Raw genomic sequence first — 27,997 nt, 5'->3', positions numbered from 1 at the left:
CATTAAACCTGCAACTATTGACTTCCATATTATTATTTTTTTCAACTATGAAAGTCAATGGTTACAGGTTTACAGCTTACTTCAAAGCATCATCTTTTGGGTTTAACAGTAGAAAGAACTCAATGGAAATGCTTTAGAAAATTGAGTACATTTAATTTGTGGGGCAAACTATCCCTTCAATGTTAATATAGAAATTATTAGTAGGCTTTTGTGATTTTATTCTGGTACAGAAGCAAGTGCAAAGCAGCAGTACAGGATATCTGACATCACAGAAAGCTTTACATCATCAATTTGTCAGTCTGCAACAACTTTAAACCTGCAATTATTGATCTCTATATAATTTTTTTCTACTGTGAAAGTCAATGGTTACAGGTTTTCAGCTTACTTCAAAATATCTTCTTTTCAACAGTAAAGAAACTCATAAACATCTGGAACCACATTGGGGTGAGAAATTTGAATAGATGTTTGTTTTTGGGGTGAACTATCCCTTCAACGTTTATGCAGAAATTATTAGTAGGCTTTTGTGATTTTATTCTGGTACAAAAGCAAGTGCAAAGCAGCAGTACTGGATATCTGACATCACAGAAAGCTTTACATTACCAATTTGTCAGTCTGCAACAACATTAAACCTGCAACTATTGACTTCCATATTATTATTATTTTTTAACTATGAAAGTCAATGGTTACAGGTGTTCAGCTTATTTCAAAATATCTTCTTTTCAACAGTAAAAACTCATAAAAATATGGAACCACATTAGGGTGAGAATAAATGTTCATTTTTGGGGCGAACTATCCCGTCAATGTTAATGCAGAAATTGTTAGGAGGCTTTTGTGAGTTTAGTGCACAATGATTTTATTCTGGTACAGAAGTTATTTAGTGCAAAGCAGATGAACTGGATATCCGACATCACAGAAAGCTTTATCAAATTGTCAGTCTGCATCAACTCTCTTAAAACACATGAAGTAATATCATTAAATATTAAATTTTCCTATACACTCAAGGCAAATTCATAACCAATTAAATTGAGTGTCTTTCAGACTGGCAGAGCGGTATGATTGTAAATGCATCTTTAAACAGCGCAGATCATCTCAGTTTGTTGATTAGTCTTTCAGGATGAGCGGGGCTTTGACTTGAGCTGCGACCTCAGCACCCATGAGCTCCTCCACTATAGTCAAGGCAAACTCAAAGCTTGTTCCTGGCCCTCTGCTGGTGATCACGTTACCATCCTTCTGAACTCGAGCCTCTGAATATTTATAATGATCTAGTAGAAAACAAAAACACAAATCATTCATACAGGTAATGTTCTCAAGCATAGCCAACAAGTGCAAGCTTTTTTTCTCCTCCAGCTGCAAAACAAAACTAAATAAATAAGCATTCGAGTTCCAACTTCAAAAACACTGAAAAATAAACGACTATTTGTAATACATAAAAAAATCTGTTTGTGTTTGGTCCTGAATTATCTAAGCAGTACCAATATTAAAAGGATAGTTCACCCCAAAAAATTAAATTTGCTCTCGATTTATTCAAGTGGTTCCAAAAGATATGAATTCATGTTGAACACAAATATATATATATATATATATATATATATATATATATATTGTCACTAACATTGGAAACTGGAATCCATTGACATTTATAGCAGGAAAAATAATACTATGGTAGTCATTTGCAACCCATTTCCAACATTATTCAAAATATCTTCTTTGTGTTCAACATAAGTAAGAAACTGAAATGGTTTTGGAAAAATCAAGGGTCCGCAAATGACAGAATTAAGATTTTGGTATAAACTATCCCATTAAGACTAGAATGCAATTAAAACATTTGTAATGATTGTAAAAACTAATCATTTTTCTTAGGAATATATATATATATATATATATATATATATATATATATATATATATATATATATATATATATATATATATATATATATATATATATAAACCAGCACATTTGAATATTTTATTTGTATAAAATATCAAATTTAAAAAAAGATGACCAATATTTTGCTTTTGAGATTACAGTTTACATGTTTAGAATAATATAGGCTACTACTTATGCAATATATAGTTTGTAATATGTGCACAGTATGCAAATTTAGGTATGCAGATAAGTCCTAGATGGACGTGGCATGGGACAATAACTGTTTTCAAGGTATGCTGCGGTTTGGAAAAGTCAAGGTTTTAAAGCCGCCAAAATTTTCTGTAATAACACATCTATGATATATGTAAGATTTTTTTTTTTTTTTTAAGTTTTTTTTGTTTGTTTGTTTGTTTTGTTTTGTTTTTTAGTACAACAGTATCTCCAGCAGAAAAAAATCTGTTTTAAATTAAAGAAATCAGTGTTTTTGAAACTAATAAAGACAGCAGAAGTCAGTAATTCATTTTAATTATTTAGCCTGACATGCTTACTGCTCCAAAAAGTATATATAATATAAATGTTTCTCAAAATAAAATACATTGTGTTCAAAGGGGAAATTTTTTTTAGTTTTTTTAACCCAGACATTTAAAAAGAATATATTTTAGAGCAGTAATCACAATACCGCGAAACCGTGATATTTTAATCCAAGGTTATCATACTGTCAAAATCTTATGCCAGCCCATGTCTAGTCCTAAATAACAATACTTTTCCAGAGACATGCAGACATTTCATACTACGGTGTGCTTCATGATTCAATACGCATGATTTGTTATTGCATTTCCAGTTTAAAGAAAGTACTATGAAAACAATAGGAGTGAATTTTGAGTTTGTTGCCATATCAGCATCCTTGGTTATTTCATAGCAAAAAAAAATAACATTTACAAACATTTTATACATAACACATTTCTATAATAGTTTTATTTCAATAACAAGACATCAAGTTTACAACTTATTTTGTGATAATTCTACAATTTTGTAGAAGTATTCACATTTACAAAATGACTCCTTTAAAGACTACCCAACATAGTTACTTATGCAAAATACAAAAATAATATCAAGCGTTATTCTACAATTCCTTTTACACACTGCCAATGTTACTCAAAAAACATCATTTTCCAACAGGTGTTATTGTGCAGTTACCTGCAGCACCCTCTGTTGGATGTTTATTGTGCATTCTTTTCTAGGGCATGCCAGTTTAGTGTGCTAATTACCATCTAAAACATTAAAAGGGACCTATAGGGCCCCATTTTCCAAGATGTAAAATTAGTCTAATGTCCCTTAAGAGTGTATATGAAGAACTAGCTCAAAATACCAAACAAATATATTTTTTTAAACATTTTAAAACTGACCCTTTTAGGCTCCAAATTGTGCTGTTTTGGCGTCTATCGCTTTAAATTCTAAGATTGTGCTCCCAGCCCTCTTTTCAAAGGAGGATGGTGCTATAAGTACCTGTGTCACCACAGAAGCAGATTCAAAACTCTAATGGCAGATCGCTGCTTCTCACTCAGGGCTGTTTATGCTAATGAGAGAGAGAGATGGTCACTAATGGGCGGAGCTTTCCCCATCTGATGACACGTACAAATGGAGAATGCCAATCAAAGCATTTCTGCAGACTGTTTTTATCAAGTGTGATTATAAAAAATAGAATTAATTCATTTTTACCATTAGAGGTTGGTTATTTTCACACATTGTTGACACACAACCATGTTTAAACCCTTTATAAAATTGATTTTCGCATAATATCTCCCCTTTAATGTCTTGTTAAAAAGGACTAGATAGATATATATATATAGACATTACCACCAGCCATCATCTTGTCCTTGGCACCAGGATGAGTGGTAACTGTGCTGCCATATGCAATACCATGAGCCAACAGCGCCGTCGGGCCTGCAACAGGTCAGAAATAACACAGTTATACTAAAATACATTCAGTTTTCTCTTAAATGTAGGAAATAATGAAGTGATCACTTTACATGTAGCACTGCATCTGTAAGTGTAACTCAAATAAACAAAGAAACTGTGAAAATCTAGTAATTATTAGGAAAGTCAAACTAAGTTGCTGAAAGGCACAAAGTGACGTTTGCAATATGTATACCATATCACAATTGAAAAAGCATCAACTTATTCTGATCTAAAAATAAAACGCATCTACAATGTCCATCTAATTCTGCAATGCGCATCGGAAGGAGAAACGAAAGCAAGTAAAAATAGGTGTCTAAAAATACCAGTTGATTTTGCAGCGTTCTCATTGGCTGAGCACTGAGCTCATCTGAACATTAATGAAAAGAGAGCTCTTAACTATTGATTGTGCACCTTGGCAGACGCCCAGTGCGGTCTAGTGATTACACTTTCTCTGGCAGGACGTTTGTGGACCGATCTGAGCCCTGCATCTACTGTTACAGGCCTCGTTTGTGAGAAGCTCAGTCCAGAAAAAGAAATTAAACCAAGATAAAAATAATGGACCTTTATGTTGCAGACAGGGGCAGCACGATGGCTCAGTGGTTAGCACTGTCACCTCACAGCAAGAAGCTTGCTAGTTCGAGTCCCAGCTGGGCCAGTTGGCATTTCTGTGTGAAGTTTGCATGTTCTCCCCATGTTGGTGTGGGTTTCCTCCGGGTGCTCTGGTATCCCCCACAATCCAAACACATGTGCTATTGAATAAACTGAATTGCCCGTAGTGTATGAGTGTGTGTGAATGTGAGAGTATATGGGGGTTTACCAGTATTGGGATACAGCTGCGTAAAACATGTGCTAGAATAGTTGGTGGTTCATTCTGCTGTAGCGACCCCTGATAAATAAGTGTAAGGATGGCTATATCTCTCTATAATATTAAACCCTGAAAACGGTTATGGAGCTCCACACGAGACAAGACCACGAGAATGGTCAAGCACTAAAACAATAAACTTTCTAATCTGAGAAGAAGATCAGCTAGGAAACCAGTTGTTCGGGTTGTCTCGATCATGCATCCTGAGCCCCCCCTCTTTACCCTGGAGTTTACTGTCTGAAAACTGCTGTGAAATTCTCTAAAGATCACTAACATGCTGTAAAACAATAAACTTTATAATCTTCAGAGAGGATCTCGAGAAAGCCATCTGGACAGTTGACACATCACCTATCCTCAGGCCCTCTTACCCTCCCCAGTTATACGGCCTGGGTCATTAAAAAGGTTACTCAGGAATGACCAGATTTCAAGCTTCTATGGTGAAATGATATAAGATGTATATTTGCAGTATTTGTAAATTTTAACTTGTCATGCTTAGTGTCATTTTAAATGTCTCTGTGTGATTGGTAAAGTGGTCTTAATTTCTTTGATAAGATCTTTGCCAGATGCTCCACTCCAGGGAAAATGGTCTTTGTATCAACTCATGACCAGGCAAGAGGCTTGGTGACGCTTTTATTGTCTTGAATTTATGACGATTTGAGTATTTAGGCAAAGGGTGCAGAAGTGTCTGGGGGATTCTGTAGGCAGGATACCCCATTGCAGTTTGTGAGTCTCTGAGCTCTGCATCAGGACTTATATGCTGCAATGTATTTCTACACGGTCAGGTATTAATCTCTAACTTAAATGTATCTTCGAATAATTGATGTTGTACAATCTTGATTGGCTTATTTTGTTTAGTTATGTGAATTGGAATGGAAAATCTTTGCCTGACAAATAAATGTAAAATTCTTGTTTAACTCTAATATCTCCTGAAATCATTTAAATCTAGTAGATTGTTTAGGCTGATGTTTCCGCAGCTTACGACCAGGATTTGTCATACATTCAGGATCAATGGATGGAGCATGGGCACAGCATTAGAGACCTGATGATTTCTGACAATCACTGACTTAGTATAATATAAATTAGGGGGCTAAATACAACTTTCTTTAAATATGTGCAAGCATGGGGCGGCCAATTATTGCTTAAAGGAAGTAGCTTTCAGTTATATTCTTTGACTAAGCTAAATTAAACTTTTCTTTAAATATGTGCAAGCATGGGGCGGCCTATTATTATTTAAAGGAAATTAGCTTATCGGCTAAGAATCGGAACTGGCGAGGTTGTGTCCGTGAGCAGATGTAACTGGCCAGCATACTGACTCTAAGCGACTTCGGGTAAATGATGAACCATTACTTGAGAATAAGGATTTATTAGGTTAATCAATCTAAATTAGACCGAATCACAACCTATAAGGTAATCAGCTTGAATTAGATAAATCTAAAATTATTATGAATTGGAGTCAAATTAAAATTCGGAGTTGGAAACAAATTAAAATAAATCTTAATGAATAAAAATATTTCTTTTCACATGTGCTAAAAGGCTTACATGCATTTAACCTTCACCCATGCTGTTAGTTCCGTCATAGGAAAAATAGATGGGCCCTTACATAAGGGACTATGCCGAAGGAAAATTATTGAATGAATGAGAAATGTTGCAGACAGTCATAAGGGTATCAAAGCATCACTACATATTTGAATAGGTCAAGCTTGATGTCCTGGGCAGGTATAATCAGGGTCTTTATTATCACCTAAACATCCTAAGGAAAATTACAATTTCAGCTAGCTAGCTAGCAAGGCAGTGTTACTAAACTACCAAAATGAAAATAAACTATAATATTTTTAAAACACGAGCAAATAGCATTAAAAAACAAACTTCCAGCCCTTTTGATTATTTTTTACATTTTTAAAAATTGACAATTTTTTTTTACAATTTTATAATAAAATTACAAAAAAACAACAACAAAAAAAACAATAAATTATTTTAATTATTCAAACATGTTCTTACTACAATATCTAAAAGATTAGGTCATAGTGTTAAATTTTACAAAATTTTATTCATTTATTTTCATTCAGCTTAGTTTCCATTTCAGATGTCGCCACAGCGGAATGAACCACCAACTATTCCAGTATATGTTTTACACAGTGGATGCCTTTCCAGCTGCAACCCAGTACTCTCATTCACTCATACACTAAGGACAACTTAGTTCATTCAACTCACCTATAGCGCATGCGTTTAGACTTTGGGGGAGGAAACCCACACCAACACGGGGAGAACATGCAAACTCCACACAGAAATGCACACTGGCCCAGCTGGGACTCAAACTAGCGACCTTCTTGCTGTGAAGCGACAGTGCTAACCACTGAGCCACCGTGCTGTCACTGTCTGCAACATAAAGGTCCATTATTTTTATCTTAGTTTAATTTCTTTTTCTGTACTGAGCTTCTCACAAGCGAGACATGTAACAGTAGATGCGAGGCTCAGATCGGTCCACAAACGTCCTGCCAGAGAAAGTGTAATCACTAGACCACACCCCCCAAAGTACAATATTTGAAATAATTAAATTTGTTGTAAGTCTAAGTATAATCCCAATTTAAAATGGTCCTTAAATATAATTGCCTTTTAATGTCATCAAATCCAGTAGTATCTGGATGCAGCCTTTATGATGCAAGCTGAGATCATTCAGCGATGCAATGTCAGACACAATGCACTTAAATGGAGTGAGTGACGTCACTGTGAGGGGTAGGGTTAGGGGTGGGGTTAGGTGAGCCCATTAAAAAGCATTGGATGCAGCCCAGATTGCACTGCACCAGGTCTGCATCCAGACCCATCTCATCAAATCATCCTTGCTCTAAATATTAGAGACAAGATTTATTAGTATATGAACTACTGGTATACTGCACTACATATAACCTTATAAAACATGCATTTTTCTGGTTATAGAGAACTTTCTTACAAAAAAATCTCACAACCAGCAGTTTAAAAACTCTTTTGAAAATGTTTTCTGATTTCGCCAAAATAAAAGACAGCTTGAACCTACAGTAAATGTGTCACTTTTGAGTATTATTTGAACCCAAAACTAACAGACTTGAACTAAACCTCAAAACCAGGATGCAGATTTCAAACATGACTGCTTAAAGGTCTTTTTAGATGTTAGTATCAGTATTGTAAAGTTTTTAAGATATCTATAAGCTAGTGCAGTGTTTCCCAACCCTGTTCCTGAAGGCACACCAACAGTACTCATTTTCAATGTCTCCCTAATCAAACACACCTGAATCACCTAATTAGAACATAAGAAGAGACTCCAAAACCTGAAGTTAATTAGTCAGATAAGGGAGACATCCAAAATATGTACTGTTGGTGTTCCTCCAGGAAAAGGGTTGGGAAACACTGAGCTAGTGTGCTCCAAAGCAGTGACAAAATTCTCGTTTATATAATATAAATCTGATATAAACATGTAAAGCTTGTAGCACAGCCATATCACCCTGCAGCCCAGGACCGGTTACTCACTGAAGCCAAGCAGGGCTGAGTCTGGTCACCTTGATGGGTGACCACACTGGACAACTTAGGCCAGCAGGGGGCACTCAAACTGCGATCTGTCAAACTGAGTCCTAATGCCCCAGTATTTTGAAATTACCAAGAAAACAAAATATAAATCAATTGTCATAAACATGATTGTCATGAGCCATTATAATTGCGTCATGAATATTATTCTGATCACGTTTTCAGTGGAGCAAACTGTATTTTTCAATAAAAATGTCTCATTAACAAGGTCATTACTACAAATCCATCAAATCATTTTAGGAGTGTCATTAAAGATGCCATATACTGCATTGGTTTAATAAGTTAAATTGTTCTCTGACATCCACATAGTAGGTTTATGGTTTAGGTCAGTTAAAAAAAATCTCCAGAAACAGTTTTAAAAGCTTATTTCTCACTCCATAAGATCAGAAGGGCCATAATTGACCATATGTGGTTCATGTAGTGAATATTAATGAGCTCAGCTCTGACGTGCTACAATTAAACACACACAGTAGAGTGAAGGGGACACTATCCTGTCAGTGAGCGCTGTCTTTCAGATGAGGTCCTGACTCTCTGTGGTTATTAATCCCATGGGACTTCTCGTAAAGAGTGTCCTGACCAAATTCCCTCCATCGGCCCTTACTCATCATGGCCTCCCAATCATCCCCATCCATTGAATTGGCTCTATCACTGTTTCTCCACTCCACCAACAGCTGGTGTGTGGAGAGCGCACTGGCGCCGTTGTCCTGTGGCTGCCGTCGCATCATCCAAGTGGATGCTGCACACTGGTGGTGGTGTGGAGAGACCACCCTCATGATTGTGAAGCGCTTTATACATGATAAATGCGCTATATAAATACACATTACTTAATAGTTTGTCACCCTCCGCCTATGTGGAGCAATGTTTTTATTCACGTCACCTCATACTTTAGTTTCTCATCAAATCATAACCAATCAAATGCTCTCTAGTGTCTGACATGCCCCGCCCCCTTCAAGACGCTTCTCATTTGCTTTTCATTTGATGCACTTGAGCTCAATCACTAACTGGCAGAGTGTTGATAAAAACAAACTGCTATTGGCTGTTTTTTTTAAAGGGGAGGAGCTACACTGTGCCACCCTTTCTTTGTGTTTCGGTTGAGATTACGTCAAACATTGAATTAAAATGCATTTTTAACAGGATCTTTAATATTCTATGAAAAACTGCATCTGCTAATTTATTGTTGACGATATGCTCATGCAATCTGAACCTACACACACACTCTTTTTTTTTTTTTTCTTAAAGGTATTCCACAGCACTAAAAGAAGCCATTTGCCGTTCAGTACAGATCCCTATAGGGACATCTGCCGTTTTCTGGGACGCTTTCCGCTCTCCTCTGCTCTCTCTGCAGCCACATGGGCTCTGTCCTCATTCAGCACGTCCTTCACCAGCCCTTGAACACCAGTGCTAATAACACACACACACGCCTCAGTGTTCAATACGCTCGCAAATGAAGACGGACAGGCTTAATGCTGCCAATTATTACAACTCATTATCCTCATCATTTGTATTTCAGATTTCAGTTTTGCAGATCGGCACTCATCTGTGAGCGTTGCACTGACATATAGACGGTTCAGGTGCACAATGAGGGCAAAGCCCCGATGGGGGAAAAAAAATTACCAAAAGCCCTCAGGGAAATTTATAGAGGTGAAAAAAATAAATAAATAAGATGGTGTTCAAAAGACTGTCATGAAACCTTTATAAATCATGATATGACATGCCATAATTGTGAATAAGATTTTGTGCATGCTCATGACAACTGTTAATTAAGGTGCTGTATGCAAGTTTTTGGGTTCTTAAAGCATAAAAACACCATAATATGTTTGGAGATATTTAAGAAACATGCTAAGTGAACATTCTTGTTCATCTGAAAATCAATGCTGAAGTCAGATATTCTGCTTTAAAAATGTGTGTGATGTTTAACCCACCCAATGCCATTTTGGCTAATTATATATCAGCAACCTGGGTTGCCTTCATTCAGAAATTTATTCAGAAAGGCTCTCAAAGCATGCATCAGTGACTGAAATGGGACCTACGGTAGACAGTAGCAGACACCGAAATGAGTTATTTGTTAGTATTTTTTTGTTTCTTCTTGTAAAGGTTGATTTAAATGAGATAAAATATTGACGGGGACGTTAGTTTGTCATATTCAAGCATCTGCGTCTTTCATACGTTCGGCTCAAATCCTGATTTCATTAATAGAAGCAGTTTTGAATTTTGGGCCGTAACACTAGACCCAATTTACAGGGCCACGTGCCTCAGTAAAAATCTCCATGGCCCCAGTAAATGCTTTGAGATATGATTTACTTCATATGCAAGCGTATTTATTAAGAGTGGTAATTCTGAAATAAAGATGTTATTCTCTATGTGCAACCGAACCAACGCTGGTGAAAACGATGTGTTTAATCAAAAAGCAAACTGACGCATCTCTGCGTGTGCGCAGAACCCGCACGCCTCTCGCATGCGCTGCTCTTCTCCTGGTGCGCGTCTCAGTAGTTAACATCCACGCCAAAAAAAACTTGCTGCTCACAAACCACTCAAATGTTGTAAAACCGGCGTATGAGCCTTTTTTTGTTTTGCAAGTTGACAAACTAATGTTTAAACAATATGATGGTGATCTTACTAAGCATTCCTCCTGAGTCAGAGAGGTAAGACCTAAAGCCAACTCTCTGCCACATGTCAAGTCTAAAACAACAGATAATTCTATAAAACATCTTCTTTTGTATTTTATTGAATTGTCTATAGAATTTCATTCAAATTAAATTAATATTCATGCAAAAGATTTCTTAAAATGATCTTAGCATATCACTCCAGGTGTGTCTCAACATTGTTTTCCAGTTACATTTAAGATTATTTAGAATAATAATTGTATAATAACAATAATACTTTTATCTATAATAAATATTTGTTGTGTATCTATAATATATATATATATATATATATATATATATATATATATATATATATATATATATATATATATAAATTTAAAAAAATACTAATAAATAAATAAATAAATAAATAAATAAATAAATAAATATATATTATAAAATAAATATTAGTATTTTTCATTTATTTATTTATATATTTATTTTATACATATATATATGTTGGGTTTTTTTGACGGGTGGGGGTTGGGTGGTGAGTGGGTGCGTTCCCCTGTAGAGCTTTATATCTAGCAACTCCCCTGCTTTCATCATTTGGTGAAGTTTTTTTCCCCCTCGCTGCGGTCTCCACTGGCTTGCTTAGTTTGGGACTTGTGGAGCTGCGCACCGATGGATTTTTGAACTTTCAGCAGTGAAATTTAAACCACACTGAACTAAACTGAACTTCAACTCTGTAAACTGGACTTTACAAGAACTTCCATGTTAATCTGCTTTGACACAATCTACATTGTAAAAGCGCTATAGAAAGAAACATGAATTGAAGTTTTGTCTTGGTAACATCAAGTTGTCATGACAGATGTAAAGACCGGTTGTGATGTATTTGTTTATGTCAAGTTGTCATAACAAACAATGTCATCTTTGCATTCAAAATGTCATAATTGAGCGAATGACACTTAATGACAGTTTTAATTAGCATGCATACAATCTCATTCACATTCATGACAAGTGTCATGTCACGATTATAAAGGTTTCATGACAGTCTTATGAACACCCCTTCAAGTAAATTGTTACAGAAAAGGCAATATATGAATTCTCTTCCTGACATTTAGCCTAATGGAGCAGTTGACATGGATGAGGTTTATCCAGGAAAAGGTTAATGTGTGCACAGAGGTCACCAAATGAAGATTACCTGCACAGATTGCAGCGATCAGACCCTTCCTGCCCTCCTGGTCCTTCAACACCTCTTTCACAGCAGGAGACTACAACACACACACACACACACACACACTTATATGTATATGGCACATTTTTGAAACAACCGTCACAACACTGCTTCAATTTACATAATTACGCAATGTTTGCATTTCACAATGCGACCGTGATTCTAACCTCAGCAGATGACTCAAAGATGTTTTCTGTTGATTTGAGGGACACTCATAACGTTATGTAAGACGCGAATGGCATAAGAGCTCTCCTATGGAATTCACTCTACTGTAAAACATGCATAATTAAAACAGATTTGTACCTCAGAAAGGTTCTGGGCTCCAAGCAAACCTCCGGGCAGAAGAACAACGTCATATGGACCCTGTTTAGAAAAAAAAATGACGTGCAAAACTGACATAAAAACATATTGGTTGATTAGAATACTGCTTTACTATTGAAATTCATTAGGAATTCTTGCTTTATTAAATGAAAGCAACTCAATTTAAACTAAACTCCCTCAGAATATCTGACATTTTTCATATGTATATAAAGGAAGAAAACACTCATGAACATTTGCTTTTAATGCTCATGATTTCTTTCTTTCTTGTTTATATTACGCATATGCAAAATGTCAAATATTTTAATGGTTTTCTCATTTTAAATAGAGTTCCTTTAATAAAACAAGTATTCCTAATGAATTTCTGGTAAGCCAGTAGTGCTTATTTTAATGGCAATGCATTTCTTGGCCAGAAGATGGAGACAATACTCCATTTATTTATTTTCAACTTTCATTCCAAATAAGTCAGATATGAACTCAGGAGTAGGGCTGCACAACATTTTTTTTTTTATTGCTATCGCGATAATTTTATATGCAATATCCATACTGCAGAGTTATGCAATCATTTACTTTAATTTAATGTGCCAAGTGATGCTAGTTGGTGGTTTGTGTAGGGTGTGCCCTATCTAACCCCATCTTCTCTTCCAGATTTCCAGGTCGGTGTTACTGATCGTGTTGGGTCAGCGAATGTGTAGAATCTTTCAGAGTCAGGTGTTGATGAATGTCTGGGTTCTTGGGGTGGTAGTTTTGGTTATCCTCCAGGTTTCAACCTCGTACAACAATATTGACTTCACAATGGAGTTCTCGGAGGTCAAAGTAAGTTCTCTTGAAGTCCAGATGTTCTTGCTTTGCCGATTCTTGCCTTAACGTCTGTATGTGTTCTACCCTACTGGTCAATGATGCTGCCTGGGTAGGTAAAAGACTCCTCCAGGGAACTTCCATTCAGGGCTGTTGGATTGTTGCAGCTGGAGTTGATCTTAAGAATCTTGGTCTTCTCTGTGTGGATATTGAGTCCAACCTGTGATGATCACCAGACAGGCTCTCAGATGGAACCCCCAAGGGAAGCGGAAGAGAGGCCATCCAAGAAACACCTGGCGACATGACCTCCAGGCAGACATCACAAGGATGGGTTATACCTGGAGACAAGTAAAAAGAATGGCCCAGGACAGATACCTCTGGAGATCTGGGGTATGGGCTGCCAAAAGTGGAAGGGGTGGAGGGCATAAGGTAGTAAGTAAGTTAAGTAAGATGTATGCTATATGTATAGGTTGTTTATCCAAATCTGACCAATCAGAAGGGGCCTTTACTATCTTCCTCCCCACCTACCCAGTAGGTGCTGTTAGCTGAACCTACAGCTGAAAATAAAGACTAATGCTGGGACACCAGAGAGGAACAACAGCCAATAAGAATCAGAATTTCGGCTGAGGTTTTCAGTCATTTGGGCTGTTTTAAAGTCAAATTTTTTAATTTATTTATTTTCAGATTTAATTAGCTCAGAAAAACATCTATTACCTGTTTATTTTAGTGTAAATATTACATAAATATATGATTTAAAAAAGTTTTATTTGTTAAAGTTAGCTATATCATAAGTAATATCATTATCGCAACACTCAACAACAATTTATCCCATATTTTCCCAGTATTGTGCAACACTACTCAGGAGTCACACTAAATTGTGAAATTCAGATGAGCAGGTTCTTGTTTGTGTGCGTCCTCCAGGCTGGAAAACATATTTCAAACGCCCCTCTTAACTTACAGCACATTCAGTGTGATCAAACTCTAAGCTCCCATAATAATACCCAGCTGCAAGCAGTATTTTGCCTTATTTTGGGAAATTGATACTACAAAATATTGTACAAATCCACAATTACTGAATTTTATGTTAATGTTTTGGAATAATTATTATTCTAGTAGGCCCAAATAGTTATTATTATGAGTAGTAGAATTTTATTAAAGCCCATTTATAAAATGCTAATGTAGCAGGTGAAGTGCAATTGAAAATCATTTGATCTTTGTTTCCCCCAATTTTTTTTCAGGTGCATCTTCCCAGATTATATTGGTTGCATCAATTAAAAAGTTAACAGGTTAAACTAGTGGTTTAACACAGTTAAAAATGTTAAACTAAATGTCTCAAGCTGGAAACTGAAATGAAAAGTTTTTTCATTAGAAGATCAGCAAGGCTGAGGTTAGGGATCTTGGACTAAAATGTTGACCATTGCTCTAGAAGCTCACAAAGTAGGAATCACTGGTCCCTTTATTAAAGATTGTTTAATTCTTCATTTTTGAAGCTGCTAGTTGAAAAAACAGTGGAGTTTTAAAATGTCCAAATCATTCAGACAGTTATTAAGCAGAAGTAATGTAGCAAATGTTTCAGCGTTACTTTTCTGTTTCATTTATTGTGTTTTAAAAGCAATTAAATCATTGTGGGCTGGTTTGCAATGGCACTACTTCACTATCAGAGCATGAGCATGGTAGGGTCTTAAAATAATTCTGCTTAGGCCCCCCGAATGTACAGGGCCGGCCCTGGTCACATTAAACTGTAAAATTCAGATAAGCAAGTACTTATTATATGTAAAGTCAGACCTGCTTGTGTGCGTCCTCCAGGCTGGAGTCTGGGCAGATCATGACCTCACGGCTGCACTGAACCGGCTCTTTACCTGCCAGACCCGCCACAGTTACAGCAATCTATGAGAAAGAGACACAAATGCATAACTCCATATCTGCTTATTTATGTTTAATATATTTGTAAATGAAATGGAACATGCATGAGAGTTCATTTAAGGCTGGAAAAGCAAATTGGTATTTTCCAGTGACATATATTATTGTAATGCTGGCCAGAGCCAGACAGAAAGATTTTTTTTTTTCATTTTATTGCCATTTCTGCACAAAATTAAGCAATAAATGAATATACTTATAAATAATGTTGTTGTTTTTTTTTTATCTGAGGATTTATGCAAATGATTTAGAGCAGGGGTCACCAAACTTGTTCCTGGAGGGCCGGTGTCCTGCAGATTTTAGCTCCAACCCTAATCAAACACACCTGAACGAGCTAATCAAGGTCTTACTAGGTATACTTGAAACACCCAGGCAGGTGTGTTGAGGCAAGTTGGAGCTAAACCCTGCAGGGACACCGGCCCTCCAGGATCGAGATTGGTGACCCCTGATTTAGAGAGTATAGGAGCTAAAAACTTAACATAAAATAATAATTAAAAAAACTACTTAATTTTTATTTAAGGTTTACAATTCAAATCCAGCATAGCTAAAGTATGACTTTTATATAATACATCCTCTAATAGACAGAAAATATTACTGCAGAAATTGTATTGCACATAAAGTATCTAAACATTTGCATATTATTCAGTAATACTAATGACATTAATATTAAAACTGAATAAATATATATTTATTTCACACACATTTACACAAGTAAATAAATCAATTGAATGATGGGTTTAAAAATCTGCAGGTTCTGTGTGGGAATAATGATGTATACATTGTTTATGCATTTAAAGGTGCTGTTTGCAAGTCTTTGACTTTTCTAAAGAATAAAAATACTATAATATGTTTGCAGATATTTAAGAAACATGCTAAGTGAACATTTTTGTTTATCTGAAAAACAATGCTGAAGTCAGATATTCTGCTTTGAAAATGTGTTTTCCATGCTAGAACACCATCTTTGTTTTGGTTCTTTTAACCTGCCCAATACCAGTTTAGCCAGTTATATTTCAGCACCCCGGATTCAATTTCACATGAGGTGGCTATTAATTAGCAAATAATATAAATATTACGAGCGTAAACATTAGGTGAGCAGGTTACATTGTAACAGCGTGTCCCAACAACAGACTACGTGAGGAGATTTGCAGTGATAAGCAATTTAGCTGTTTGCACCAGATGAAACACATAGAAATTTAAATACAGCCATTCAGAAGCACAGAATATGCACTTACTCATTAAATGGTAAGGATTATAATCTACTCAATACATATTAAACCTCTTTAACATTATTAAATGTACATGCTGAATCACGTGTTAAGTTCAATTTCAAACGGTTTATTTTATTTTCAAGATCTGAGATGAGCTATCTGCTGCTGCTAACAAAAAAAAAGTCATGTAAAATGGCATTCGAACTCACATTGTTCGCATTTAACACTGAATAAAGCACATGAGGTGTACCTGAGGTGATCGTTTATCCTGTTGTTCAGCTGCAAGATATAGAAGCCGTTTCTAATACATCAATTCGAGGTGTTGTTAGAACAAAACTCCTTTTAATATGGAGAACATTCCGTTTATCGCGTGCTGTTGCTTTAATTTAGAACACGACTTAAATCCTCAATCTGGCAACCTGCACTTGCGTTTGTTTTGATCCAGAAGTGCAATACCTAGTTCAACCACTGGGTGTCAAACATACATACTGCACATTTGAATCTTATGACTTTTCATATTGTTTAATTACTGATTGATGTTGATAAATTATTACTAATTATCTGATTGTGGTTATTTGAACAGAATCAAAATTATTTGACAACTATACATTTTAATATTTTATACATATTTAAAGAAAACCAGTTTCCTATTTAATTGTGCTTTAAAGTAATATAAAAAATTAAGAGAAAACTTTTAATTTATAAGCATGTTAAATAATAAAGCTATAACAATTACACATTAAACATTAATAAGAAAAAGTTACTTAAGTCAAAGCTTTTTAAGTTCCAATTAGCATCAAATTCATAATTATGATAGGCCTGTCTTTTTTCAAGATTATTTGCTTAAAGTACAATTTAATTCTTTATTTATTAAAGCCACATTCGATCAATAAAACTTTCTTTTAAAATTGCTTAAGTCATAGAATCAGTGATTATGTAATGTGTCAGTAGAGGGGCAAACTTTGGCATTTACAGACTGGCAGCAGTAACTGACCACCATATAACGCTGCACACGAGCAATATTCATGCAACTTCATTAAAGCGTAGTAATTAATGCATGCACGTAATGAATACCCACACACATTAGCAGACTAGTTGCAAACAGACATCACTGACACACACTACTGACACTTGGCAGCACGTTTGCACGAGTTTAACGTTTAGTATTTTGTGTTTACAGACCCCCGCTCTGCGCATCACATCCACCGGAATCACGGTCTCCATCTCCTCCGCTCCTTTCGCCAGAATCACTAATGCTCTTTTACCGGCCATAATAACAGTGTACCTGACGGCCTGTGTGTGTCTGTAATGCAATACGATCCAAACTCACTGTGGTACTTTTATTATGGAAGGCGTTTCCGGGGGTAGGTGGGTTATGGGGAACTACCAGGCAAAATAAAAGTCTTCTCGTAAGCAGCTAAACCAGTATATCTCTCTATTGTCGTAAATTTGAAGCCTTTAAACCAAACTTTTTATTGTTTTTTTGGTCTGAGTTTTATTAAGTATGCTCTATTTTCTAGTCTATGTGTAGGCAACTTGAGTAAATTAAAAAAGAAACAAAAATGTCGTTAAAACATACCAGATTTTAAGTAGGATTATTGAATCATCTGTGAAGGGTTTCCCACCCCACACTTAAAATGTCTGTTTTAAAAATGTGTTTATTTAGTTGTGTATTTAAGTTGTGCTTAAAATGTTATTGCTTTAAACCCCTTATAACGTTCTTATTCACTGATTAATTCATTTGTCACTGTTTGTAACCTAGAACAGTACATTGTAGCTTAAATGTACTGAAATGTAACGGCAAAAAGTCAAGACAACATCTATTTTTATGTTGCTTTAGCTTATTTTAATAAGTTAATGAGGTTTCAGCTAAATGTTTTAATTTATACAATGTTTGATCGATGTAAACTAAGATTATTAGAAAAGTTAATTTGATTAAACTAAAAAAAATTAAGGCAGCAAGATTTTTTTAGCGTATTGTTAACTGAAAAATGATAATAAAACGTGTTTTTATTGTCTTTTGTATAGTCTAGAACAGGGATGTCCAAAGTCAGTCCAGGAGGGCCAGTGTCCTGCTCACTTTAGCTCCAACTTGCTTCAACACACCTCCCTGGAAGCTTCTAGTGTACCTAGTAGGAGCTTGATTAGCTGATATAGGTGTGTTTGATTAGGGTTGGAGCAAAACTCTCCAGGACACTGGCCCTCCAGAACCTAGTGTGGACACCCCTGTTCTAGAGTTTATTTTGGATTGATTGATTGATTGATTGATTGATTGATTGATTGATTGATTGATTGATTGATTGGTTGAAAGACATTTGATATAAAACGTAATAATTAAGAGTTATCACCATACTTCCCCAGTTAATTGATTAAATTCAGTTTTATAAAAAGGTTTCTACAATGTTGTTTAAAAATGCACGTGGGCCATTGTTTAATTATATGCTAATTTGCATACACTTCTTGCAGAGTCTTAAGATCTTTTTTTTTAACAGAAAAGATTTTGCGATTGTTTTTTTTATCACTCCATAATTCAGAAAATACTGCAACCAGCCAGAAATACTAAAGAATAAAAGGATTTAAATAATGAGACAAATTATTCATGAACAAATCCACCTGTAAACACCTTTCAAGATGAATAAAGCTGTGAAGCTGTAGCCATGTACTGTAATCGATGCTGAAGTGGAGATTGATGGATCAGTGCAGGAGAAAAAAAATTGAGAAATATCCTTTAAAAATATGGATTGGAATTGAACACAAAATAATAAAGAGAGATAAATAAAACACTTCGTGCTTACTTTGCATTAGACAAAAAAAAAATATTTTATAAGTAGCCAACAAGCCTAAATCTTATAATGCATGAAAAAAAACAGTATAAATAAAATAAAATTGTTTTTAAATACTGAACGATTTCATTGTGAAGGAAATGCAGACTATTTTTTTAAAAAATGCAGCTCTTCGGCCACTAGAGGACGCTGTAGACCATTTTATTTCAGATGCTCTTGCTTGCTGAGGCCTGAAACAACCATCATATATATTGGTAACAGTAAATTTGACACTGAAGGCGTATTTTAGTCATTTCAGGTGCATTTTATGATGAATGTGTATATTTTTTATCATGAATGTTTTTAAGACATTTCAACCTAATAAACAAGTCATATGAACTATTTAATGTCACCTTCATTTAGCGTATGATATAGCCTATTGTAATAACACTTGTTAATTAGATTGAACTTTTAGGTTAAGAACTTTTTTCATTCATTAATTTTCTTTTCAGCTTGGGGTCACCACAGCGCAATGAACCGCCAACTTATCCAGCACGTTTTATGCAGCGGATGCCCTTCCAGCCGCAACCCATCTCTGGGAAAGTGAAGAACTTTTAAGAATGAAAATTTAAGCCAAAATCACTAATTTATACAGTGCAATGCAGATTTGTGTATTTTGGTCAAATGTAAAACTATAAATGTCATGCGTTTAAAACATCAAAATAAAAACAAAACCACATTTAGATACTTCTCTCAGGTTTGCATTAAGTAAAAATTTTGGAGTGAAAAAATTGTTTGTTTTTTGCCTAGCATTACCTTGTAATTTAGATACAGCTTTTGAACTGCTTATAGCCATTTCATATATAGCCGTTTAGTTAGTGTGACAGAGGTCAGCTAGTAAAGTGCTGTGCAGCTAAACCTCGTCTCCTATGCACCCGAAAATGTGCTCTAGCGACAGACTCTAGAGGCCATGGTCTTTAGCCTCCTTGTAGAGCAGCTAACACCCAAACAAAAAGTCACCGTTGGATCCCAGCTCGGAGCGAGTTGGGTGGTGTAGGACCGGCAGGGTTACATTAGCTATGTCATGGGGTGGGAATTTTATTTTTGCTTTTATTTTAGTACATACCATTGAATACACAATGATTAATTCTCCTGTGAAATTTCAGTGCTCAGCATAAACGAGTACACGAACCACTCGCAGATCTCTCTTTTAAATGAATATTTTCTATAGGACGCTATACGATATTATATTTGTGCATATACAGTAAATTAGAAAGCCACATATGGAGCTAATCCAACAAAGTTTGTAGTTTGTAATTTTTCATTCATTCATTGATTTTCGGCTTAGTCCCTTTATTAATCCGGAGTCGCCACAGCGGTATGAACCGCCAACTTATCCAGCACATGTTTTACGCAGCGGATGCCCTTCCAGCTGCAACCCATCTCTGGGAAACATCCATACACACTCACTCACACTCATACACTACGGACAATTTTAGCCTACCCAATTCACCTGTACCGCATGTCTTTGGACTGTGGGGGAAACAGGAGCACCCGGAGGAAACCCACAAAAACGCAGGGAGAACATGCAAACTCCACACAGAAACGCCAACTGACCCAGCCGAGGCTTGAACCAGCGACCTTCTTGCTGTGAGGCGACAGCACTACCTACTGCTTTTGTCCTGCAATAATTTAAATATTGTAAAATAAACTCTTATTTCTTTGAGCTTGGCTGAAGTAATTATAAAAAGAAAAAACCTGAGAGCTCTAGCACGAATAACCATTAAGTTACTGATCCTCAAACAAAATGTGGTACTTTCATCCTCAGTCTCCGGTAAAGTGTAAAGGGATACAGCTGCAGATATGCATGTCAATAGCTTTTGTGCACTGTATAACAATAATTAATCTTTGTACATTACTGTGAGGGTTTGGTGTAGGGTTGGGGACATAAATAAAATACAATTAATGGGTCATTTAATAAATAATATAAATAATTCTCATTATAATATCTGTTTTTACATTACTGTGAGTGTTGGGTATATGGTTGGGGTGGGGTAGACGTTAATAAAATACAATTAATGGCTAATTTAATAAATACCCTGCTGAAAAATTCAGCTTAAACCAGCCTAGGCTGGTTGGCTGGTTTTAGCTGGTTAACCAGCCTGGTTTTAGAGGGGTTTTGGCTATTTCCAGGCTGGTTTGCAGCCATTTCCAGCCTGGTGTTAGCTGGCCAGGGTGGAAAATGACCAGTTAAATCCAGTTAAAACCTGGCTAAGCTGGTCAAGCTGGTTTTTGCTGGTCATTTTCCAGCCTGACCAGCTAAGACCAGGCTGAAAATGGCTGGAAACCAGCCTGGAAATGGCCAAAACCCCTCTAAAACCAGGCCTAGGCTGGTTTAAACTGTTTTTTTCAGTAGGGTAATATAAATAATTCTCAGCTGTACCCCCAATAATGCATCAGCACAGAATGCACTACAGCAGTGGACTATGTTGTTGCTAGAAGGGATACAGAAGTTAATGAGAATTATTTATTAAATTATCCATAGTTGTATTTATTAATATCTACTCCAACCCTAAGCCTATTTCTCACAGTAATGTAAAAACTGTAAAAAATACACAGTATATTTCATATTATTTATTATATTACCCATTAAATTGAATTTTATTAACGCCTACCCCTACCCCAACCCTAAAGCTACCCCTCACAGTAATATGAATTATTGTTGTACAGCGACACAAAAATGATGCTATATTGTTGTGAGTATCCCCAGCTGTATCCCTTCTAGACTTCACCCTGGCCTGTTTATTGCGTGCCTGTGTGCAAATCCAGCAGGCAGCAGTGATTACCAGCATATGCAGCCAGGATCAACTCAGCTCACCCTACATAGTAGCACTAGCTTATCCCACCCCAAAACAACCCCCTTTCTTAAATTATTTCCCCAAGAAGCTCATGGTATGCATGTGCTGTAAATACAAAGTGCCAATTAAAGTTGTTTTGTACAACAGGTAACCTGGTAAGGCTGAGGGATTAGGCTTTGAAACAGTGGCGATGTGAAGTCACCATCTGTGCTCAATCCTCCACAAACCCACCCGCTGCTGGCAGACGCTCCTGCTGCTGGTTAAGATGCACTGACACATTCTCAACAAAACACAGCATCCTTCAGTTTGGACTCGCCACACATTTCACCGCCGCCTTGTAAAGCGGGTCAACCAGAATTATGTGTGCTTATGCTAGGGTTGAGCTCTGTTTGAGTTTGTTCCTGTTGAGAGTGAGGCAAGGCAAGTTTATTTATGCAGCACATTTCATACACAATGGTAATTTGAAGTGCTTTACATAAAGAGGAATAAAAGAAACAAGTGAAAGAAATAAAAACAACATATAATAAAATGATTAAAAGCTGATAAAAACAGATTAAAATGTGCTAAAACAGGTTTTAAAGGAATAAAAAGTGAAAAGAAAGACATAATAGTGCAATCTGTGGGACGTAGACAGTGTTGATTCAGAAAAGGCACAGCTAAACAGATGTGTTTTCAGTCTTGATTTGAATGTGCCTATTGTTGGAGCACATCTGATCATTTCTGGAAGCTGATTCCAGCAGCAGGGGCGCAGTAGCTGAAGGCGGATTCACCAACATAGGCTCATTCTGAAAACGTAGTCCTATATCCATTTCTGGAGATCACGAATTATGTAGCCAGAGGTACATATGTTTAAAATGAACACTACGGGGTGGTATGACGTCGTTCCTTTTCCCCCTTACCAGCTGACCGCTTACCTCCTTATGGACGGTTTTCCCACTGTTACCAGTTTGTCTAGTAGCTCGCTGTCATGGATTGGTCAGGCTCTCACGACCCCCACTCACGAAGATCACCATCACCTGACTTCTAATGAGCACACAGCTGCATCACATTCACGAGCACCAGATAAAAGCACAGCACTCCAGTCGCTCATTGTCCGGGCTCGTCTCGACGAAAGCGGACAACTGAGCGACCACTCAGCGTAGTCATCCTCAGCTAAAACAAACGATTTACTTACCTGTTCTCTTTGTATTCCTCCTAGTCTTCCTGGTCCTCCCGAATCGTCCTGTCTTCCAGTCCTTCCAAGTCTGTGTCATCCTCTGTCAGCTGTATCTGGTGTGTGCTGTCCATCCTCGTGTATTCCTGTTACCCAGCCACGGAGGAAAAGACCCCAACATCATTCCTGATCCTCCTGGCTATCCTTCATGTGCTCCTTGTTGTCATTTAATAAACACCCTAACGTTTCCTTACCTCTGTCTCCTGTCCGCTTCATAACAGAAGCCCGGACCCTAACGACGACAACATGAGCACCCCCGATCACCTTCAAGAGCTGGTGGACCAGTTGAAGCGGATTCTACAGCCACCAGCTCCACTTTCCAACGCACCACCAGCACCGAGCACTTCCGCCTCCACAGTTTCTTCTTCGGCCCTTCCTTCCAGTCCCATGGCCCGACCAGCGCCCTACTCAGGCGGAGCGGGGGAGTGCAATGGTTTTCTGTTACAATGTTCCCTCATATTCGAAATGCAACCTTCTCTATATCCCACAGATAAGTCGAAGATCGCCTACATCGTATCTCTACTCTCTGGACCTGCACTTAAATGGGCTGAGACGATCTGGAACCAAGCCGGGCCGGTCATGAATTCCATCACTACCTTCACGGAGTATTTCAAAGAGGTGTTTGGACGTTCTGATGGGGAAGTAGCCGCTGGAGAGCAGCTGTATCATCTAAAGCAAGGTACTCTATCTACACAGGAATATGCTCTCCGGTTTCGCACTCTAGCAGCTGCAAGTGGATGGAATGAGAGATCGTTGTTGACCACGTACCGGCTCGGCTTGGAACCCACTCTCCGAATCCAACTGGCCACATTAGATGATACAATGGGTCTGGAGAGATTCATCCAACATTCTCTCCGATGTTCCGATCGTCTCCGTTCCTATCAACAGGACACCATCACCCCCTCGTCTGCACTCCTCCAATCGCCTGAGTCAACAGCCTCTCCAGAACCAGAACCCATGATAATAGAGTCTGGAAGACTGACATCAGCGGAACGACAGAGGAGGCTGACCCGGGGTCTGTGTCTATACTGCGGTGTCAGTGGACACACCCGTATGGAGTGTCCCCTTCGTCCCATTCGGACTTCAGTGAGTGTATTCAGTACGAATATTGAACAATGTAAACCACTTACTACCACCGTACAAATAACTACTGCCTCTATTTCTCTCCTTGTCACAGCCCTCATCGACTCCGGGTCAGCAGGGAACTTCATCTCCCAATCCCTCTGTCGTCAACTCCACCTCCGTACTGAGGCGTCCTCGCATATATACCAGATACAACCGATAACCCAGTGCACTCGATCTTCGACCCGTATCCATCGACAATGCGAAGACATCCTTCTTCAAGTGGGGTTGTTACATCAAGAGAGGATTCAATTTCTGGTTCTGGAGGGTGCAAATATGGACATCATTCTAGGGCGCCCGTGGCTGGTGAAGCACGATCCCATCATCTCTTGGGGCACAGGAGAGATAAAGAAATGGGGATCTGGATGTACACCTGCCTGTTTTCCAAATCTCCCTCTCAAGGTCGGAACCCCATTTCTTTGTTTGCAACATCGGTCGAGAGCCCTCCTGAGAAGCAGTCTATCCACATTCCTAAGGAGTACAGCTCCTTTCATGATGTCTTCTGCCCCAAGAGAGCTTCCCAGCTACCGCCGCATCGGCCATGGGACTGCGCGATCGACCTAGTTCCAGATGCCCAGTTGCCAAGAGGTAGGATCTACCCGCTCTCGCTTCCAGAGAATCAGGCAATGGAAGATTACATAAGGGAGGCTCTGAGTCAGGGGTACATACGTCACTCAAAATCACCAGCCGCCTCAAGCTTCTTCTTTGTGGCCAAGAAGGACGGAGGGCTGCGTCCATGCATCGACTACAGGGTCCTAAATAACGGTACAGTAAAATACCGATATCCCCTTCCTCTGGTACCAGCCGCTTTGGAACAGCTCCGAGAAGCTAAAGTCTTCACTAAGTTGGACCTCCGCAGCGCGTATAATCTGATAAGAATACGTGAGGGGGACCAATGGAAGACAGCATTCGTGACCCCTACTGGCCACTATGAATATGAGGTCATGCCTTACGGTCTGGTCAACGCCCCCTCCGTATTCCAAAACTTCATTCATGAAGTCCTCCGGGAGTTTCTTCACCACTGTGTAATAGTGTACATAGATGACATCCTCATTTACTCCCGGAGTGAGGCCGAACATCGCCAACACGTTGCGGAGGTCCTACACACATTGAGAGAACATCACCTCTACCTCAAAGCGGAGAAATGCTCATTCCACCAGAAGTCGATTCATTTCTTGGGATACATCATTGACCAAACCGGTATACGTATGGATGGGAAGAAAATTGAGGCTGTTCTATCCTGGTCAGAACCCACTTCCATTAAGGAGCTCCAGAGGTTTCTTGGGTTTGCTAACTTTTATAGACGGTTTATCAAGGACTACAGCAGGATTACATCACCTCTCACTAATCTCCTCAAGGGTAAACCCAAAGGACTGGAGTGGACCAAAGAAGCAGCCGCAGCCTTCCGCCTTCTTAAGAAGGAGTTCACAAGGGCCCCACTCCTGACTCATCCTGACCCAAATCTTCCTTTCGTGGTGGAAGTGGACGCATCCACCACCGGCGTCGGGGCAGTATTATCTCAACATCATGATACACACCGCCCCGACTGCATCCCTGTGCCTATTTCTCTCGGAAGTTGAGCCCGGCGGAGCAGAATTACAGCATAGGAGACAGGGAGCTTCTAGCAATCAAGCTAGCCTTGGAGGAGTGGCGTCACTGGTTGGAGGGAGCCAAACATCCGTTCCAGGTGATCACAGATCACAAAAACCTCCAATACATCAAAGAGGCCAAGAGACTATGTCCACGTCAAGCCAGATGGTCACTTTTCTTCTCACGTTTTGATTTCTCCATTTCCTATCGTCCAGGACCCAAGAATCTAAGAGCAGACGCTCTCTCTCGTTTACACGAGCATCACGATCATGAAGAACTCCCAACGAAGATTCTTCCCGAACACATCTCCATTTGTCCGATCACCTGGAACGCTCCTCCAGTCGTTGCCACTCCGGAAGCCCCTGCTCCGCCGGGATGCCCTCCTCATCGGCAGTTCATACCACCTGAACACCGGGTAGATCTGATCCACTCCTTACATACCTCGCTAGGCACTGGACATCCAGGGATCAACAATACTCTCTCGCTAGTATCCCAACGATTCTGGTGGCCAAACATGGCAAGGGATGTGAGGCAATATGTTCAGGGCTGTAAGGACTGTGCCCAATCCAAGAGCCCACGTCATCTACCCGCTGGAAAGCTCCATCCCTTGCCGATTCCGAACCGTCCCTGGTCACACCTAGGAGTGGACTTTATCACTGACCTCCCTTCGTCAGAAGGTAATACCTGTATTCTAGTCATAGTAGATAGATTCTCAAAGTTTGTCAAACTAATCCCTCTGAAAGGTCTTCCCACAGCCTTTGAAACTGCCGACAATATCTTTAATCAAGTCTTCAGGTCATTTGGTATTCCAGAAGATATTGTGTCGGACAGAGGTCCACAGTTCATCTCACGTCTATGGAAAGCCTTCTTCAAGCTCCTAGGTGTGGCCGTCAGCCTCTCTTCTGGATATCATCCCCAAACCAACGGGCAGACAGAGAGGAAGATTCAGGAGGTGGGACGGTTCCTGAGGACCTTCTGCAGTGGTCACCAGAACTCCTGGAGCCAGTATTTGGGCTGGGCAGAATATGCCCAAAATTCACTGCGGCAACCCTCCACCGGACTCACGCCATTCCAGTGCGTCCTGGGCTTCCAACCACCGCTCTTTCCCTGGGATGGCGAACCATCTGATGTCCCCGCAGTGGATCACTGGTTCCGGGAGAGCGAGAGAGTCTGGGACGAGGCTCATCAACATCTGCAGAGGGCAGTCCGTCGAAGCAAGGTAACCGCCGATAGGAGAAGGTCTGAAGAACCCAGATACACACCCGGACAAAAGGTGTGGCTATCCACCCGGGACATACGCATGCGACTGCCCTCTCGCAAGTTAAGTCCCCGATTTGTTGGTCCCTTCACCATCGTGGAACAGGTTAACCCCGTCACCTACAAACTACAATTACCCTCTCACTACCGTATTCACCCTACATTCCACGTATCACTCCTGAAACCCTATCACGATCCTGTTCTTCCCTCCACAGAGCCTGACCACGAAGAGGAACCCCCTCCTCCACTGCTCCTAGAAGAAGGAGCCGTCTACGCAGTGAAGGAGATCTTGCGTTCCCGACGTCGTGGTGGCCAGTTGGAGTACCTGGTGGACTGGGAAGGGTACGGCCCCGAAGAAAGGACATGGGTTCCCAGAGCTGATATTCTCGATCCTAGTCTCATGGTGGAGTTTCATGAGAGCCACCCTGAGTTCCCAGCGCCTAGAGGCAGAGGGAGACCACCACGGCGTCGGAGGTGTCGGCCCTCAGGAGCGGGCCCTGGGGAGGGGGGTACTGTCATGGATTGGTCAGGCTCTCACGACCCCACTCACGAAGATCACCATCACCTGACTTCTAATGAGCACACAGCTGCATCACATTCACGAGCACCAGATAAAAGCACAGCACTCCAGTCGCTCATTGTCCGGGCTCGTCTCGACGAAAGCGGACAACTGAGCGACCACTCAGCGTAGTCATCCTCAGCTAAAACAAACGATTTACTTACCTGTTCTCTTTGTATTCCTCCTAGTCTTCCTGGTCCTCCCGAATCGTCCTGTCTTCCAGTCCTTCCAAGTCTGTGTCATCCTCTGTCAGCTGTATCTGGTGTGTGCTGTCCATCCTCGTGTATTCCTGTTACCCAGCCACGGAGGAAAAGACCCCAACATCAT

The 27,997-nt window shown here is 39.0% G+C and overlaps 1 protein-coding gene across 1 annotated transcript; it reads right to left on the bottom strand.

Moving 5' to 3' along the window:
- Nucleotides 1–827: 827 nt before the first annotated feature.
- park7 (parkinson protein 7) lies at nt 828–17,662 on the bottom strand. Its single transcript, XM_056468533.1, has 6 exons — nt 17,492–17,662; nt 14,970–15,071; nt 12,372–12,431; nt 12,036–12,105; nt 3,728–3,814; nt 828–1,262 (listed from the first exon to the last, which is right to left on the bottom strand). The coding sequence occupies exons 1-6, from the start codon at nt 17,579–17,581 to the stop codon at nt 1,102–1,104; spliced, it is 570 nt and encodes a 189-aa protein (XP_056324508.1). The 5' UTR covers nt 17,582–17,662; the 3' UTR covers nt 828–1,101.
- Nucleotides 17,663–27,997: the final 10,335 nt, after the last annotated feature.

This window comes from Danio aesculapii, chromosome 11 (assembly GCF_903798145.1).
Source record: "Danio aesculapii chromosome 11, fDanAes4.1, whole genome shotgun sequence".
Taxonomy (NCBI): Eukaryota; Metazoa; Chordata; class Actinopteri; order Cypriniformes; family Danionidae; genus Danio; species Danio aesculapii.
Note: the sequence above shows the minus strand (reverse complement) of the source record. Positions and strands in the feature narration are given on the sequence as shown.